Source organism: Convolutriloba macropyga, chromosome 15, assembly GCF_964194025.1.
Source record: "Convolutriloba macropyga chromosome 15, txConMacr16.3, whole genome shotgun sequence".
Taxonomy (NCBI): Eukaryota; Metazoa; Xenacoelomorpha; order Acoela; family Convolutidae; genus Convolutriloba; species Convolutriloba macropyga.
In genome coordinates this window covers 17,469,731-17,489,897 of record NC_134482.1, presented here as the reverse complement: position 1 = coordinate 17,489,897, position 20,167 = coordinate 17,469,731, and the positions used below count along the sequence as shown (strand labels likewise).

At 38.4% G+C, this 20,167-nt stretch overlaps 1 protein-coding gene across 3 annotated transcripts; it reads right to left on the bottom strand.

Moving 5' to 3' along the window:
• Positions 1–278: 278 nt before the first annotated feature.
• LOC142354637 (uncharacterized) lies at positions 279–19,751 on the bottom strand. Of its 3 annotated transcripts, none has more exons than XM_075406972.1 (3): positions 18,989–19,751; positions 5,304–6,841; positions 279–665 (listed from the first exon to the last, which is right to left on the bottom strand). In XM_075406972.1, exons 2-3 carry the CDS (start codon positions 6,154–6,156, stop codon positions 601–603), a joined length of 918 nt encoding a protein of 305 aa, XP_075263087.1. In that variant the 5' UTR covers positions 6,157–6,841; positions 18,989–19,751; the 3' UTR covers positions 279–600. The 3 variants fall into 3 exon arrangements, with proteins under 3 accessions (XP_075263087.1, XP_075263088.1, XP_075263089.1); XM_075406973.1 differs by having other exon boundaries at positions 5,304–6,805; XM_075406974.1 differs by having other exon boundaries at positions 19,417–19,751.
• Between the last annotated feature and the right edge of the window lie 416 nt (positions 19,752–20,167).

Genomic DNA, 20,167 nt, shown 5'->3' with positions numbered 1-20,167 from the left:
CGGGATAATCAGCTTCGAAAACACAGGTGGGGATGATTAAATCTAGGGCCATTAACGAGAATTAGAACAATGATTCAAAACACACAGCTGTAAATAAAACATTACAAGCGTCTACCGGTACCAAAATAATTATACTTTCAAAGAAAGTTGCGATGACTTCCAGAAAAATTAAATTGAAAGAATTGGGTATAAGTAAAGACCACTTTTACAATGTAAGATACAAAAGTTGACACCAGCTATAGAAATTAGCAAATTTACTCAAAAATTTGATACCGGCAGATGCTAATGTAATTGGTTCTGCTTTTTTTCAATTCTAGCTATTCGATAGGACAGAATCATTAATCAGCAGGTTTCAAAATTGATACGGAGTTTTCCCTCGAACAGTTAGTTTTGCTTCATAGAAAATAATTGTACAATTTTTTTGCAAGTTGTCCATATTTTGTAATTTAAAAATTTAATGCCATAAATAGAAATAAGGATGAAATAGAATGAGATATAGCAAAATAATTGAGATATTCTGATTGCAATTGTCCCATATTTGTGATTACTGATCTAGGGATAAATTGATTTTCCTATATCCAGTTGCTTATTTGTTTGTTTTCATGTTCTGGCAAGCATCCCTTCGTGAACATACATCCACTCTTTATAGCTGATGAAACCATCTCCTGAAACACACATTCTTTGATATACAAAAAAGTTATAAGTACAAACGTTATAAGTTGTACATATTGGGGGGGGGGGGGGGAATCTGAAATCCCCCCATTACTTCCCATTACCCCCTAGTCTTACATCATTTTACCACCTAATATTGCCCCCCCCCTCCCCCTAATCTTACATCTTTGTGGGGGTAATTTTAGGGTGCAAAATCTAAAAATTCCCCCCATTACACCTGTTACCCCCCCCCAATCTTACATGGTTTCACCCCCCAATCCCCAAAGACTATTGGCCCCTACTCTTACAGCAGTTTGGGGGGTAATCAGGGGGGGGGGGGCGGACTGGACTCACAGACAAAATCAGTACTTAACCATAGTATTTCACTTCTGTAATTTTACTCTGACCAGTAATATGATCATGTCATATTTTCGAATTTTCATTTCAAAAATCAGAAAAAAACTGTCTGAATTTAGGCTGGAGTATGATAAAAGTACAGTCTGAAAAGGCTATTCACAGTGCAAAAAATGTCTACAAATGCGTCGAAAAAACGGTTTTTAATGCCTTATTTGGGCCACAATAACCACCGTTATTGATGACAATAATTGCTAATTTAGTACTACTTATAATACTGAGGTCTTTTAAGAAAACAGACAGCATCAGTTTCAATTAACAAAACTGAACGACGCAAAAAATAGCCATGAAAATGCAAGACTTTCACCACTTTGCTATAAATTCCTCAAAAACATAGACAAAACAAGCGCACACATATGCATATAAGCACCATAATTTGGCTCTAAACGATATCGCGGTTTATCACTGAAATCTTTGCGCTTCATTGCACGAGGGTTCTTGTACCGATATCCCAAAATTTTGTTCAAACGTTTTCCTGCTGTACCGAACTGGCAGTTAGATCTTTTCTCTTCATGTGCCCCAAGAATTTGACTTGAATAGGCCAGATCGCTCTCTCAAAGTATTGCTGCAAATGCGAACATAATATGAACATAATGGGAATCAATCCCAAGGATGCTCATTTTATTTTCAGGAAAAAATGTCAATGGGACTTATACTGAACATGATGAGTTGAAAGATACTATTAGGACACACTGATACATTACTGGGCCGACGATATAAAATTGGAATCCAATGTTTAAGCACTGATTTACTATGGCACTAAGGTCCGGTTGGTAATATTGACACGGGTGCAAATAATACCTAAGAAAAAATTCATAACATTCTATAATAAATAATCTCACGCAAAATTTTTAGCGATGGTCGCACCACAATTCACGGGTGAAGACTTATTTAAAGTACAGAACTACTAATTGAGACAGTGTTCTTTATTAACGAAAACCTTGATGCTAATACGAAAACTAGGTTGAGACAAGTTAAACCTAACTATTGAAAAGGAGAGCTGACAGCTTAAACCTGATATTGGTACAGTTTGTCCATATCCCCTCGAAAACTGCAGTCATCTCTGGGAACATAATTGTGATTCATACTTATCATCAGATTCGTAACACATATTCTTGGTTATAGCGTGATATCTTGACTGATGCAAGTCGCCCCCCAAAATTGGAACGTTTTTTGTCTGTTCACGAGTTGTTCATTTTTTTCATGTGAATAATTAATTTCTACTAAGTGATATATTCATTATCTTGTCAAATCGAATGAGATTTTTTTAACCATTTCAATTCAATTTATACTCTTCAAAAATAGTTGCCTTGTTATACACAATTTCTTACCAATAAATTGGACAACATGAAACTTGAATACGTAATAAAAGTCCTTATTCGAAAAAATTAGATCTTACAATCCTATGAGCATACGGTAAAACAAATACCGGAAACACATTTTCGTACATGCTAATAAACACTAGGAACTCGAGACCCAAAAATTTTTCCAATATAATACCAACATCAATTTGTGACATTTTAAGCATTATTGGACCGAATTTTACGGCAACATAAACTGTCGCAACTTTTCCATGCCAAGCTTAATTTTTTTTTAAAGTAAAAGAATTTTTGGTCCAAAAAAATTTTGACAAATCAATTTCCGATCCGCAAAAACTAGCTTTGAGAAATAGAGAATACGCTACAATTTTCCTACGTATTTTCCTACGTTAAATTTAAAATAACAAATTCAATGTTTTCAAGGCGTAAAAGGTAAGAAAGGTTTGGTCATGAATATTCTAAACGGTCAACTTATCTTGTACAAAAACTACCTGTCTGATCGTAGATCTTTGAAAATTTTAACATTTCTAAGCGTAGATCTTCTATAACTTTGGCTCTTTTAAGCAAAGATCTTATATAACTTTGGGTCTTTTTAATCGCAGAGCTTACGAAATCATATCATTTTTGTGAGCTGCTCTCGCATATTATCAATGCTTACAACCTCTGTCAAAAATAGGCCAGAGCTAGAGTTTGTAAGCATTGAAAATACAGGAGGCCTCTGTCCGAACAGATGCCTCTCGTATACACAACCATATCTTAGTTTTCTTAAGAAACTTGATCTTGATTAAATATGGCCACAACATCATGTACCTTACTTCTCTTAAGATGCCTTTAACTTTGAATTAAAAAAGCCTTTTCTTGGGAAAGGAAAATTTGTATTCCAACATGGTCGACACTATGAATGAGCCAACCTACCAAAATCAATTATTTTTGTTGATTTAAGATACCATTTACAATGCCAAACGTTAACACTGATTTTTATTGGACCACCGCTAAAAATACGCAGAAATACATAAATTAAATGTTAAAGTAAACTCAAGAAGAACATTTTTCAAAGTATGTGATTTGTGTTTAGGTACGATGAATTTTGAACCTCTTAAAAATCAAAACAAAAATCAAAGAGCTTTGTTCTACGCCTAGAAAATTCAGAATCATGTACATCCTACGGTTTAAAAAGCCAAAACTATGAAGGGTCTACTCTTGGAAACGCTAAGCTATTTAACACAAACTCTTAAAATGATGGAAAATCACAGAAACTATTTTACGTTCATCATACATAAAGAAAGCATTCAGCATCAACATTGGGCTTTTTGGTTATTTAGCGCTGACACCTCGGCCTGATTTTCAAATGATCTTCCTATGCGTCTTACTTCTTTAAAAAAACAACAACAAAAAACAGAACAAAACGCAAAAATTTTTTGAAGGACAGCTCAGCATTCCTATGCGTCTTACTTCTTTAAAAAAACAACAACAAAAAACAGAACAAAACGCAAAAATTTTTTGAAGGGCAGCTCAGCATTCTTTTCTGTTAGGTTTGCGGAAAATCATTTCAGACTGTTAGCAGTCATCTTACAAAAACTCGCAGGTACAGAGCTATCTACAGTAAAGTGTTTCACTGAAAGCAACAGAGCCAACTTCAAAATCATCGGCTTTGCTGAAGAGCAATCAAACTCTAAATTGATACCTGAAAAGCAAAATTTGGAAGATGAGAAAACGGCTTCAATTGCAATTTTCGAAAACTTAGAGGCTCGATATTTTTTTAAAAGAACATTTTTTAAAACCACTTGATAATGCGCGTATTCACGAAGAGCAGATAAAAGATTAAAGCGCACTTAGCAAATAAAAGAACCTACCCTGAAGAAAAGGGCTGTTTAAAGAAACTTTTTCAGATTTACCGAAAACATTCTTAACTAGATTTTGTTCTAAATTTCAGGTCGTTAATTCGAAACGAAATATAGTTTCAATCGAAAAAACAATATTTTGATGAGGTAGATGATTTTGATTGTGTGTATTTTTTTTATGAAACTACTATTATTAAGGTGATAAAACAACTGTTTAAAAAGTTGTTCAAAAAAGAATTTATTATAGTGAGTAATACATTTTCCAAACTATCGTAACATTTTTCCAATTTCATTTGTTTTTGTTAATTTTGTTGCTTTTTCTGTTAATATACTTATTTATTATTTAAAGATATAACTTTTTTTGTTAGTTTATCGTTAATTTTTGCTATTGTTCAAAGAGATAAACATCTGAAAAGTAAATGCTAATTTTATTAACAAAATTTGATCAAGAATACCATAAATCAAAAATAATGAACTATTTGTGTTCAAGTGCAGATAATAGAAATTTGGTACTTTTTACTTTAAGAAAACCTCAAAAATAGCTCAAGACGGCCCCTTGAGCTTAGACCTCTAGTTTGTTTTAAACAACGGCGCAGTTGTCATCAATTTTAGTTAATTTTGGTCCTGCATCAATTGAAATATCAATATCCTCTCTTTTTCAGCTCCCGGAGAACAATTTTTTTGAAAAAATTTTTCCTAATGAGTATTTTACATTAATGATATTAGGTGGACCTAGCCTAGCCATTGAAATTATTACACAACAATATAAATATCTAAGATGTCAATAATTGATGGTTATATTCTATCATCGGAAGGGGGGAGGGATTCCAGACATAATGACATAATAGATTTTCAGAGGTTGAAAAAACTATGCGATTTTTTCGGTCCCCCTCCTCAAGCTTAGTGCGTATATACCTAAATGGTATATATATTGTTTGTTTTTGGGTTCTTCAGTAAAAATATTAGTTCCAAACGGAGACGCTATGATCAGCCCCCCCCCCCCCCCCCCCAGTCGGTCTGATCATGGTTGGCTTCGGTCGCGCATCACCTCAACGTGGGAAATAGTGGGTCAACTTGCCGTTTTTGTCGTACACACAGAACATGATTAGAGCTTGTATAGATGGATCCGTTTTGCCTCTACTAATCAACTCTACGGCCAGATCGTAATCCTCCCTTTTCCTCGAGGGTTTGAAATTTTTCCAGTCCTCCGAATTGTGAAATGCCGGTTCTCTTTGCATCGAGCAGCCGCCGTTTTTCGTTTTGGAAGGCGGTCTTGAATCTTCTGGGATGAAGTATTCGAAGTTCTTATGTCTGGGTAAGTATGAATTTGGGTCGTCCATTATGTAAGATGGGTCTGTTTCTTCTGGAAGCGTTGTTTCGTCTGAGCTAGTTGTGAAATCTGGAAAATCTGCATGTTGATTTGGATCAAAATCAAGTTTGGAAGATTTTTGGTTTTCATCTGGACTGGGTGACTGGTTTTGTCTTAAATGATGGAATGTTAGATGAGAAAAACCAGAATATTTTCCGATCGATTCTTGCTTATTCCCGTTAACACCTGGAACCGGTTGATCAGCTGGAACTGAAACCCCCTCTCCAAGCAACGACTGGATTTGAGATGTTGTAATAATATTTCCATTTAGGGAATTTGGCAATTGATAGAAAGGGTTCTTATTGGACGACGAGTATGGTGACGTCACGATTATATTTGGGCTATTAGGGTGATGTAATTTTGGGTGATTGTTTAATGGTTTTTTGGGATCATGTGCAATTCTAAATGTCAATGTCGTTTCAGGAAATAAAATAAACAAAACAAAAAACGAAGTAAACAAACATTTGAAACGCTCCATCTTGTAATAACGACTATAACTTCGTTTTTCAGTAAGTTGAACATTATTGTGAATTATTTTGAAAGAAATTGGAATGAAAATCATTTTTGTGATAGTAAATAAATATAAATATTTGTCGATAATTTGTCTGAATTAAGATAAAATTAGGAAATAATTCTCAGCTTGGTGTGGGTATGAATAACAGCATGCTAGCGCGCCAACTAGACAATGTAAATTGTAATGGAATTTGAATCGTGCGGTAGGCAATAATTAGACTTTCCGCCCGGTCAAACCCAAAAAGAAAACATCAAAATTAGAGTAAAGTTAGTAAGTAATATGAGCTATAAATTACGGAAGCATTCGTTTAAGTTATAAATAGGGGTAATCGATTCAGAAAATGTTTTAATAAGCAAGCTGAGATAATAAACCGTGATAAGGTTAAATCTGGTTGAACAAATTGGGGAAAAGGACTGTAACCCGATTTGAAATTTAATTGGAAGTATTACTAGAATTATGTTGGGGTTGTATGTAAAAAGGGGTAGTAGGGACTCCTAGTCGCCATATTACAGGTAAACTTAGCGAAAACATAATCCCCAATGAACGCGTTTGTTTTTCTAGTTTTCTTAGAAGATCGAAGAAAATGACTGTTAATAATGACAATGTTTTTGATAACTTCTCTCGCCGATTGTCAAAATTCGAACTCTAATCTCAGGCCTACAAAGTATATTATAGACCTTCTCCGGGACTTTCTAGCCTAACAATAGTCGAATAAGTAGGAAATTTTCAGCTCCTGTTGAAATAACAAAAATAGCACAATTACCGAAACATTGTCAACAAGAAGCGCTCTGGTTACCGTGGCGGAATGGACCAACAGCGGAACTTATCAAATATTTCCAGACCACACCACGAGAGTTTTTCAAAACAGACAAACAGTGCCAAACTAAATCTAGTCAAATCTTTTCACGCTTTCAATAACTCTGATTTACACTCACTAATTTTGGGCTCATTCAGACGTATTTAGATTGTTCACGTGGGCAAATTACTATACGACTCATTGTAAAAATAAGATTGTGATAGCGCCAAAATGGGTAAAAATGGGCAATTCCTCGAAAGACACCTGCACCAACGCAGAATTTTTAAATTCTATCTGATCTATCATTATCTGACTATTGAGTGTTTTGAGATTTAGAAACCTATCTAACAATTGAATTGCAGGCTTTATTTTAGATAGCAGATACAGCAGTGACAGCAAAAAAAATTATTAATTTTTTAAAATGTTGATGATTTTTATTAAAATAATTCACACTAAGATTAAATTAAATTAGCAATATGCTTTTTATAATTTAGTTGTATTACTCAGAAATTATTACTCCATTTTTGGCTTCATGTCGTCAAACTTCTTCTCCGATTTTTGGTTGTTTCATCATAAAAACCTCAAAAGGTATGAAAACAATCGGGTTTGGAAAAAGGCCGTTCAGCATACCCCTAATATATTTTAGGCATTTTAATCGTTAATTATATATTATACAAGGAAACTTTCATTGCTCAAGTAGAATTTCTACTGGATCTTTGGAACTACTGAACGTTTTTATTTATAAACTCTGATAAAACAATCAGTAGTTCGAGGATTCAATTTGACTCTTTTTTCGACATATAACAACGTGTAAACATTAGTGTAAGCATTAAGACGTACAAAGCATTAGCGATGATCATAGCAACAAGTGAAAGCTTAGACGGCAAGGTTTTTTCGATGCTCTTTTACTGGTTTTTTGTCTGATGTTATTGACGTCAAATCAGTTCGTATTCAATCGGCAATTGTCTAGAAAACCTAAAAATATTAAGCCGAAAACCACCTCAATCGGTACATATCGTGGTTATATTTACTTAAAATTAGGTTAATTGAACTTTTTCGGAACTTTCTATGTATATTAGAACGTTTTATACGCATTTAAATTCGAATCTAAATACTCAATTCTGATTGGCTAAAATTCGTTCTTTATTTACTGCGTAACATCCTCCGGCCCTGAAGAAGATGTTGGGAAAACTGGTACAAGTTTTACAAGCGGGCGGACAAGTGAACCGGTCGACGTACGTATAACGGCAGAGCGCGCGACGCTATCGGAGCCGTAACGGAGTTCCACAATCCGAGCGGTTGGGTAGTAACCCCTAGGGTCGGTTTCTTCAACTATCCAAACCAAGTCACCGGTCTTAAGGTGTTGCTCGGCAGGCGTCTGCCACTTAGAGCGTCGGTTCAGCGTCGGTACGTACTCTCTGATCCAACGGGACCAGATCGCATTAGCGTACGACTGCGCACGGGCGTAACGTTTACGATGGTCGAACTCATTGTTGCCGACAACAGACGGAATACCGGTAGAGTGTTCTCCTAAAAGAAAATGGTTGGGCGTTAAAGCGTTCAAATCGCACGGATCGGCGCTTACGGGTGTTAAATGACGCGAATTGAGAGCATTCTCCACGAGACAAAAGGTAGTATGCAGTACCTCATCCGTGAGGCGACGCGTGCCAAGAATAGTATACAACACGCGTTTGAAGCTGCGTACCAACCTCTCCCAGATACCCCCTTGATGTGGTGGGCTGGGTGGATTGAACCTCCACTTTATACCTTTGTGAGCGAGCTCAGCAGCAATGTTGACAACGTTCCACTTTTCAATACTTTCTCGGAGTTCTTTCTCCGCTCCAATAAAGTTAGTGCCATTGTCCGACCAAATCATGGCAGGTGTACCTCTACGTGACACAAACCGCTCAACTCCCATAAAACAAGAACTGGTGTCCATGGATGTAACTATCTCGACATGGACAGCGCGAGTAGTGAGACAGGTGAAGAGGAAGCCCCACCTTTTCTCAGTAGTACGGCGGACAGTAACATAGAATGGCCCAAAGTAGTCAACGCCAGTGTTCGTGAAGGGAGGAGACTGGTAAGCAAGTCTCTCCTTAGGTAAGTCAGACATGATTGGTTGCATAGTTACAGCTTGGAATTCTCGGCATCTCAGGCAGTGTGCTTTGATGGAACGCAAGGATGATCTTAGTTTCAGTACTGTGTAGTGTTCCTGCACAATTGATCTTAGGTATTCAACGCCCTGATGGTAATGCTTTACGTGCGTGTGTTCAAGGAACAGTTTTACAAACGGATGACGTGCATCTAAGATGATTGGGTGCTTTACGTTAAACCCAACTTCAATTAACCGCTTGATGCGGCCCGAGGAACGGATTAGCCCATTTGGACTAACAAACGGTGAATGTGGAGCAATTCGGCTACTCCGTTTAACGAATTTATTGTCAATGAGATCTTTTCTTTCGGCTTCAAAAGACTCTCCTTGCACCAAATACTGTAGATGACGCTCGGCTTCGTCAAGCTCAGTAGGGTCGGTAATGCTACCATCGGGGTTACGGTAGCCGGCATTTTTCGGCAAAAGCCGGAGAACGTATGCGGCAATGCGCAAGTACTTTTGATAAGAACTAAACTTATCAAATGGGAATAACGACGGAACGGGAGTTGTCTGTTTTTTAACAGATGTAGCGAGAGAGACAGTGTCTTCTATGATGACTGCTTGGTTGACGCCAAGTTTGATGTTTTTAATGACGTCTTTGTTCGGTACGAAAGGGAAACTTGAGTTAGATAAGAAATGTGGACCATTAACCCAACTGCTTAGTTGCAAAACCTCAGCGGACATTCCACGCGTGCCAGCGTCAGCTGGATTATCCTTAGTTGCGACGTGGTTCCATTGGTCAACGCTGGTATACTCCAAAATTTCACAAACGCGGTTTGCAACAAAGATTGGTTGCTTTTCATTAGAGTTTATCCACTGAAGAACGGTCGTGCTGTCTGTCCACATGAATACTTGGTTAACAGTGACCGTAAGTGCCTGAATAATTTCGTTCTTCAGCCGAGCGGCAAGTAGAGCTGCTTGCAATTCCAGTTTAGGGACAGTGATTACTTTCATTGGCGCCACGCGCGCTTTGCCCAAAAAAAACGCAAGCTCTGTTTTTATCTTGCCCGTAGGGGTTGTTACTCGGGCTCGAAGAAATGCGAAGGCACTAAAAATATCCTGGGAACTGTCAACGAACATATGCAACTCTGTATTATCAAAGGGTCCACTAAAGTAACTTCGAGGAATTTTGATGTTTTCAAGCTTTGGTAAGTCCGCACTCCAGACCAAAAATCTTTGAACCATGTCCTGTGGGAGCTCGTCATCCCATTGCTGTCCTGTGACACGCCAGATGTCTTTTAAGAGCAAACGCGCACCGACGGTAAACGGTGCGACAAGACCAATGGGGTCAAAGACTTTCGAGACAAGACTTAGAACCAAGCGTTGCGTGAGGGACTTGGCGATAGCGCAGCTTGTACCCCGATTCACAGCTAAGGTGTCATTAGTGTGATCCCACTTTAACCCTAGCACATGCGATGAATCCTCCTGACATGAAACAATAACCTTGGGCTCAGTAGATTGAGGAGAACCATCAATTCGATCAGCTAGATCTGGCACATTGCTTACAAACTTTGTAAGCTTGAACCCACCGAGATGGAGAAGATGTACCAATTCCTTCGATCTATTGATGGCTTTCTCAGGAGACTCCACCGAGTCAAGGTAATTGTCCATGTAAAAGTTTTCAACGACGGCTTTTGCAGCTTCGGGGTAAAACTTAACATTGTCTCTCGCAGTGCGTTGTAATGCATAGTTGGCGCATGTGGGCGAGTCTTTAGCACCGAATATATGGCGCGTATATTGATACACTACAACGTTAGTTGTGGGGTCCTCCCGCCACAGAAAGCGAAGTGATGGTTGATCTGATGGTAATACACCAACCTGTAGAAACATTCCCTCGATGTCGGCAGAGACGGCATATGGATGTTGTCGGAAGCGAAGAAGTACGTAAATAAGGTTTTGGAGCAGATCAGGGCCAGTGAGCAAAGATTTATTCAGTGAGGCGCCATGAAATTTTGCTGCTCCATTGAGCACCCTACGCACCTTACCCGGTTTCTTCGGGTTTGAAACCGGATGGTGGAGTAGGTACCACTCTTTATCGGACCGGTTCTCAACCTTGTGAGCGTCCGGAGCCTCAATTACATACCCCTTGTTTAGGTCTTCCTTGATGGTACTAGTATACTTCTCTCTAAGGTCTTCATCCTTAGCCAATCGTTTTTCGAGAGATTTTAGTTGCACAAGGGATGAGAAGTAATTATTTGGGAGCTTGGTGTTATCTGCTGCCCACAGCATTCCGACATCGTATCTCAGGCCATTGTGTATGGTGGTACTCTCAAGGATTTCGTGAGCCCTTGCGTCTGCTGCAGATCTTGAGTCGACCTGCTTGTTTGCCCCGAATGATTCAATGTCGTACCATGACTTTACTTGACTTGCTAACTCATTGTCTTGTTCGATATTCACTTTAAAGCACGTTGAGGTTAAACACGAACTTGATGGTAACGGACCGCTTAAGACCCAACCTATGGGCAAGCGTACGGCAACGGGTGAACGCTTCTCATCGGCAGAGAAGTATTCTAACGGGCGGATGGCATGATAGACATCTTGTCCGAGTATCATCTCAATGTCTTTATAGGAATACGTCACAGGATCAAGGACTGCTAAGTGTGGGTAAGTCTCTTGCAGGGCCTGTACATTGATTATATCAGAGCCGACGTTCAGACTCTCTTTAACGAAAGGGTTGACGGTGAATGGTTCGAAATCTTGTTGTTCTCTTGGTTTCACATTAACTTCAACAACCCTAGTATCAACTACTTCTTCGGTATTAATACCCTTGACAGTTAGCTTTAGTGCTTTACCGTGCAAACCGAGTCTATCTGCGAGACTACCGGCCACCCAAGAGTTACTGCAGGCGGTATCACACAAAACTAAAGCCTTGGTATCTAAACCGGACGAATTGACCAACTGCAATTCAGTCACCTGAAGGAGCCCCTTAACATCAGTAACAGATGACATTGTTGTGGTCTTATTAGGCTGGAGTTGACTAGAAGTTGCTTTAGTTTGACCTGTGTTGCCAGAAGGTTGAATGGTATTGGAATTTGTCGACTGTTTTGTTGGGAAAACCCTATCTGCTCCATGCAATAGTGTGTTATGCGAACTATTGCACCCTTCTGCTCGGCACTTTCTTGGTTGAGGGCACTGGCGGAATGTGTGCTTGCCCCGTAAGCACGAAAAGCAAAGTTTGTTATCCGCCACCAACTTAGCTCTCTGGGTTGGAGTCTTTTCCTTGAAAACTCGACACTCCCATAGCCGGTGGTTACCTTTGCATACAATGCATCGAAAGAAAGTGTTTGTGGAAGCAGATGGCATTTGCTTCTTTGTTTCCCTTTGTTGCGAATTTGATGCAAACACTTTTGAGGCTGTTTTGGTCTTGGTTACTGAAGTGATGTTCTCTTCAGGTTTGGCCTTGGTTGCGCTTTGTTTCATAAGATCATGGGCCTCAGCCTTTTCTTTAAGCCAATCGTTAAAGTCAAGGAGGGTAGGCTTAACCCAGTGCTTCTTAACCGTAAAGAGTGACCATGACTCTTTCATGTTTGGTGGTGACTTCTGTACCGCTTGGTTAAGTAGGGAAGCGCTCTTCAAATCAGCATCATATGATAACGACTTGAAAACCCCAACGAGACTGGATATTGCAGCAGAATAGTTTATGATGTTATCACTATTGTGCATTTTAAGAGGTGGAAAACTGCTTAGTTTATCCAAGTGTGCACATACGACTGCCTGTGGCTGGCCAAATTTACGTTCCAAAGTCCTTAGTGCATCCTTGTACATTAAACCACAGTAAGCAAACTCGGCGATTGCAATCTTTGCTTTACCGGTGACGAGTGTTTTAAGGTACGTCAATTTAACGTCGTCAGTGAGCGGCTGCGAGTCGATCGCGCTTTTGAATTGACCATACCACTCATGCCACTTTAATGGGTCGCCATTAAACTCTGCAAGTTTCCACTCGGGCAAAGGGTCGTTTCTCTTGCTTGTTATTGCATCAGCTAATTCCCTAATCAATGACGCATTGTCCGGTATCGGAGGGGCAGGTGCAGACACCTGCGGACCGCTCCAACTCAACGGAGTGGGCCCAACATGGGGTATATTGGCTGAAAAACCGGAGTGGCTAGACCAGGTACAACATTAGTAGTCGCGATCAGGTTTTCCTGCTGCGCGCCTAACGGTGATTGCATATCAATCAAAGGGGGCGAATTGTGATAAAATCGTGGTGGAACATAAGTGCTTGATGGTGCGATATGGGCGTGTACATTTGGAGGCAGACTATTCACGGTGGTTGTGTCTTGGTTGAATATTGACGGTCTGTGCTGTGGAAACCGCCAGTGACTCATATTTGGCACAAAATTTTGGCCAAGAGGGATATTGGGCATATTTGGGACAGGCGGAGCAATGGAACGTACAACTTTGTGTACTCGGTTATTATTATTCTGAAATGTTTTGACGAGAGGCTGATTATCCAAATGGGCGTGTGGGATGGGAGCAGTGAGGTTAGGTGCGAAGACTGGGTTCGGAATGGAAAGGTCATTAGGATGAGCCGGTTCGGTGTTGTGCTGTTGAGTGTTTGGACTTGGTGGGGCGCTTGGGTGCAGGGGAACGTTTATTGCGGGGGCGGGATGATTTGTTGTCGGAAAAGGAGGAAGAGTGGCGTTTGGTGCTCGGGGGACACAATTAATTTGTTGTCGGGAGCATATTCGCTGGGCCAAATTATTTTTCGACAGACTTGATGTTTCAGGTCCCCTGGATTGTGCGTGTGGAAAAAACTCGGATGCATTATTTTGATTTTCTTGTGGTGCGAACGTCTGTGGTGGAATGGGCTGTTGAATGGGTGGTGAAGAAGCCCCTGGGGCGTGTACAGAAGGCGGCTGACTATCCACGGTTCCTTGGTTAGTTATGCTTGGGAGCGCCGTGCCTTGCTGGCCTGTTTGATTCATTTGCGCCCTCAGGTGCGCCTGGTACAACGCCTGTGTGTTAGCAGCAGCCAAAAAATTTTCAGGTGGAGTATAATAGGGGTCGAGTTGCTGCAAGGTCTCATTGCTTAAATGTAATTGCCTCGACAATTTTTTGGAATGGAATGCCTTGAAATTTCAGTGTTTTGATCTTCCACTGTTTTGCCGTTGTTGTGGCTAGGAGATTCTGGAGGGTCAATCATAACCTGTGGTTCGCTAGTTTTCTCCTCATTGTGAAAACTTAAAGCAAGTGAGGTGTTGATCCAATCTTGGACAGCCTTTTCACTTCTCATTGAGCTCCTAGCACTTGCAGTTGTTTCAGATTGGCTACCTTTGGAAACGGCGTCCAGCAATTCAAATTCTTGCAGAGTTGCCTCTGCCAATTGTTTCCTGTTGTTTTCCTCCAATTCATCTATTTCCATTTGCTTTTTCTGTTTTGCAAGGCGAATGGCTGCCTCATTTTGTTTTTCAATTTCTTCACGCTTCATCTTAGCAATTACATAATCATGTTTACGCTGACTGGATCTTTTTGACGATGTCATAATTGAGGGAAGTCTAGAACGAATGGAAGCCCTTGGTTCCTGGAACTCACTCACTTTATCATCAGCAGAGTTGATGTAGTTTCGTGCTGAAGTGAGTATCTTGTCGTTCTTAGTTGTCATTGCCTCCAAATAAGACTCTAATGAAGGAACAAGAGCACTTGGATCCTCTGTTTTTCCAGCAAATGCAATCAGGTCCTCATTTTTGTCTACAACAGACATAAATGCTTCGTTGCACTTTGTTACTAGGCGTTCAACTTTCACTCGCCTACTTTGACTATTTATACAATGAAGGATATCTTCATGTATAGCATGCAATTCAGCCTCACGCTTTGACCTGGCAGCGTACAACTTTTTGACTTTTTGATCAAGACTATTAGACATCATGATGTTATTATTTTCAAAGACCAGCAAAACTACCACTGCACACGGTTATCTATTATATGCACACTCCAAATAAACCTAATACACGCAAAACAAACCCAACGCAAAGGACACCAAACACAGCACACTGTAGACAGTCTGTAAAACAACCCACCCAAAGAGCAAAGAAGGCCGTCGAGCACACTGTGCCCGACAAAAACAGAAGTGGAGCGCTGAACGCTATGCGCTCAACGCGGAGGGAGGCAAAGGACACACGGGAAGTCGAGCGAGCAACGCGCGACGAAACGGAGACGTTACGGACGGAAAGTCGAGCGAGCAACGCGCGAAGCGACGGAAACGGGACAGACGAGAAATCGAGCGAGCAATGCGCGACAGAACGGAAACGGGACGTGCGGGAAAACGAACGAAACGGGACGGTGGGAGAGAACGGGCGGGAAATGAGTTCGGAAAGAACTATGTTAGCAGACCACAGCAAAAACTCAAGCAAACAACCTAGCTGTAACACCAGAACAAACTTAAGTCACACCCTAGGAAAAAGGAGAGAAGCTACTGCAAGACAATCTAATATAGTTCATAAGGGGTTTATAACGACAAATTTAACGACAAACTAATTTACGGCAATGCAGTAGTACACTAAAAGGATGTAAAGGTCAAGAAATTTACTAGCCGTAACTCCAGAATAAACCTAAGTCACATCCTAGCAAAACCCAAACCGTAACAAACAATCAGCATCCTAACGTTATTAAACAAACTACAACAAAATTGAACAAACTACAAAAGTGTGTTTATAGACTAAGATAGTTGGAAAAGTCGAGAAACAATCCAGCCGTAACTCGAGAATAAACTTAAGTCACACCCTAGAAGGCAACAAGACCAAACCAACTAGCAATCACACAGGTACACACAAACATAAAGCAGCAAAATCAATATACTACAACAGGAAGGCTAGTAAATTAGTAAAGTTGAAAAGTCGAAGGACAATCCAGCCGTAACTCGAAAATAAACTTAAGTCACACCCTAGAAAGCTACAAGACCTAAACAACAAAACCAGCATACTAGCGTACTCAACATACTACAGCAAAAACAACAACATACTTCATCACATATGACACACTACACTGAAATCCAGAAAAGTAGACGGAGAAAAGGAAAAGCGAAGTTTTGGGAGAGCGACGTTATTGAAAAAGGGAATACGGAGAACTGAAAATTTAAAGGACAAAAAGGACGCGCACGAAACGGTACATAAACGAGCGACGAGAAAAAATATTGGAATTCGATAATTTTTTGTAGGCCGGAGGTTGTGAGAATTTTCACAACTTTTTCTGTGTTAATTGAGTTTCACTCAATTTACGAACCTTCTTGCTGGAAATTTCATTCTTTGACAAATCTGTCAAAATTTTACACTTTTGTTCAACTTTTTCTATTTTTGGTCAATATTTCTGCAATTTTTTGAATACGAAACGGTTATCCGGTAAATTGGACGGTTTTATGCCTGAAAGTACGGTTTATCAATATTCAATATTGATATTCTATGTTTTTTTATTTGCATCAAAATTGACCAAAAATTTTCAAAATGGGACAAATTAGCATAATTTTCTCTCAATTTTCCCTTTATCAGAGGTTATTCTTTGATAAATGAACTGACTGTATCAATTTTTTCTAATTTTTGGTAAATCAACCAAAATTTTTCAAACTCGATGTTTTTTTTGTCTCAAACATTGTTTTTTGTGGGCCCACTTGCCAATGTTTTCTACAAATATTCGTTTAGTTCTACTAGCCCATTATCCAAAAAAAGTTCACGGGTTGGGTTTCTTGCCGTCTAAATTCAAAAAGGAAGATTTAATGCACTATAGTTTGCGAAAAATATTGTCTTACAAATTGTAATGGCGGTACGCGCTGACTCAAGTTCGTCGATTCTTTGTTGGGCGAAGCGTGGCTTTTTCCACCCCTGAATAATGCGAGAGGTCCCGGGTCGCGGCACCAATATAAACTCTGATAAAACAATCAGTAGTTCGAGGATTCAATTTGACTCTTTTTTCGACATATAACAACGTGTAAACATTAGTGTAAGCATTAAGACGTACAAAGCATTAGCGATGATCATAGCAACAAGTGAAAGCTTAGACGGCAAGGTTTTTTCGATGCTCTTTTACTGGTTTTTTGTCTGATGTTATTGACGTCAAATCAGTTCGTATTCAATCGGCAATTGTCTAGAAAACCTAAAAATATTAAGCCGAAAACCACCTCAATCGGTACATATCGTGGTTATATTTACTTAAAATTAGGTTAATTGAACTTTTTCGGAACTTTCTATGTATATTAGAACGTTTTATACGCATTTAAATTCGAATCTAAATACTCAATTCTGATTGGCTAAAATTCGTTCTTTATTTACTGCGTAACATTATTTTTGTTTCTCGGCAAATTATTTTTGTTTTTGAGTTGCCTCAAAGTCTTCGGATCTTCATCTTGTAATTCTTAAAACTATAACGCATACTAAAGTACACAAAAAATAGATTCCATTTGAAAACTGTTTCTGTACTACTTTTTATCTGTCTTAAATTTTGTCTTTCGGAAATTAAATTAGCAGCGAAAAGTAGGATGCTGATAACCTTTTTCAAATAATTTATATTGTGTGGTCGCTTATTATCTAACCAAATCGGGACAGAAAGCCAGCAGCAGTAAAAGCAGCAACTCAAATCGAAATTTTTTTCAAAATTGATATACCATAAACAAAAATCATGTACCATTGGTCGAAAATTGCAAAAAGTCAAACATTTGCTGTCACTTTTTGAAGATATTGAACCCATTATAGTGTTTTCGATTTTCTCTGATTAGTTTTTCTTGATTCTGCAAATTCAATTTTTCAGGAAACTCTGAGATTCGCAACAAACAGGATAGATGTGTTTTTGAACCAAATAGTTTCATTGTTACTTCTTAGTCCTCCAATTATTTGATCAAAGTGTGGTCAAAATGTTCAAAAGATGCCATCAATATGGTGTTCACAATAAAATAAATTTCACAACCATTTTCGGTAGTTCTTGATAGCCCAACGATTTATCATGTTCTTTCAAAACCTGATTTCTTCCATCATTAGAACATCTCACGTGCGAAAGTTCCTCTATGTTTGAGCTAATTGTTACAACTTTTCCAGGTTTTCTTTCATGGTACAGAACAATTTCTTTTCGTTGCGTAAATGTATTTCATTGACTTTGCGATATTAAATATGTTGCACAAAAGTCTATTATTGAAATGTAGCATTTTTAGTTGGCCGCTGTTGTAAAATAGACTCTTCACCTATGTTTCTCTATATTTCTAGAATGCAGATCAAGGTTACTAAAGTTTCACTTAGGAAAAGGCAGGTTGGAATACTGTTCCTCTCATTTTCCATGGAAGGTTGAAACATAAAAGAATTTTATTTTTTTTTTAAATTGTATGTTCATTTTGGAGAGACTGGAGATGTTTATGTTTCTTTGAAATGAAATTCTTGTCAGAAAACACCAGACCTTTCAAGATTTTGAGAGATAAAACAAACTTTTTTTTAGAATTCTGCAATGTTCTTGCAAAAACAAGATTCTAATTAGTCACAACTAACAAATGCTTTCTGAGCCGGTAATATTTTTCGCTCCACCTTGAGATTGTTTTTTCACTCTCTAGAACAGTCTACGCTCAACAAGTACAACTTTCATTCCAGACTGCGAACCACATCAAATGCAAAATTTTTTTATTTATTAATTTTTCACAAGCATGCAAAAGCATGTATCTTGTAGATTACATGAATCATCACAAAAGGTGAAGGGGATAGGGGTTGCAGTTGAAGTTGGGTAGTAAAAAATGATTTCTTTTGTTTTAACCACTTCATTGTAGAACGAAACCCAAAAAATCTTGCAAAGATATTTTGACTCTGCAAAATTTAATTGTCTTGCAATAATAACAAGAAGTCAACACTTGGGTGTTCAATTGCTTCATAGGGCAAAAATATATTAAGCAATTTAGTGACAACTTGATTTTTGTCAAATTATTTTCACTAAAGTTTATTTTACCCAGAAAACTTGGCTAAAATCCTTACCTGACTGAAGCTCTAGCGACATTCAAATAATTTAACTCTAATTTTATAACTTTCCAAATTTGTCAATGGAACTCTCAATGACTCTGATTTCGAAATAATGAATCAAGTTTGTCAGACAGCTTTGAATTTTGGAATGGATAAACATAGCAAAATGGGTTTATAGGTTAAGCTAAGTTAATGAAGGGTTTTGCCTTTTTCTAGTAAATTGCGTTTGTTTTGAAACTGACGGCTGAACCCCTTTGAAAAATGAGTACCAACTTTAGTAATTTTCTTCAAGTCAAGTTAGAGTTTTGCTGAAGGAAGTTATTTATAGACACTGTGCAAACTTTCGTTCAACTCAAGCAAACTAAGAAATTTGGGGTTTAAAAAGTAACCTTAGGGTGAAAAGTTAAACAATAAAATTACCCGATGGAAGTTTGCAGGCCCACCTTATTCTTCCTCGAGGAATTTTAACCAACAAAGTTAGTTATAACTAGTTAGTATAACTAGTGGTTAACCAGCGTTTATATGAGTATATCGGCGCATGAACAAAAATAAACTTTTTGGAAGAATTTGAGGCTAATATTATAACTAATTTACGCATTAGTAAACCTCACAAAACTCAAGATCACTTTTTGAAATTGGGAAGTCGATAATATTTGTTTGCAAGAACGAATTAAATTAAAAGCCTGGTGCAAATTTCGCTCTTTGACAAAAATTCATAATATTGCTTGATTTTTAATAAAATTCTTTAAAATTGATTAACTTGAATTGAATTGCGCTAAGTCTATTATAAAAGCAAAAATTAATAAAAAATTTTAAATTCGCGTAGTTAAATATTGACACTCTAATAGCCTTGACTGGAACGTCTCAAAAAGTCATTGCACCCGATTACGCAACGTGCTAATTGTATTGCGTAATCTGAGTAATTGTGTTACGTAATTGAACAACTGCGGGACGTAACAGCGCGTAATCCGTTCATAAATTGTTCATGCATTATTCGTAATCGATTGATAAAGACAATTTGAGTTATTATCACAGTGGGAAATTTTTCTCAGGCAGTCAATTGAGGCACTTAAAAAGCAATATCACTAATTTTCAAAAAACGTCAATGGTTTTTCATTTAGTCTTAACATTTCACAAAAGGCACAAAATTTTACGTATACGGATGATAATAGTGCATACATAACGCGATTTTCC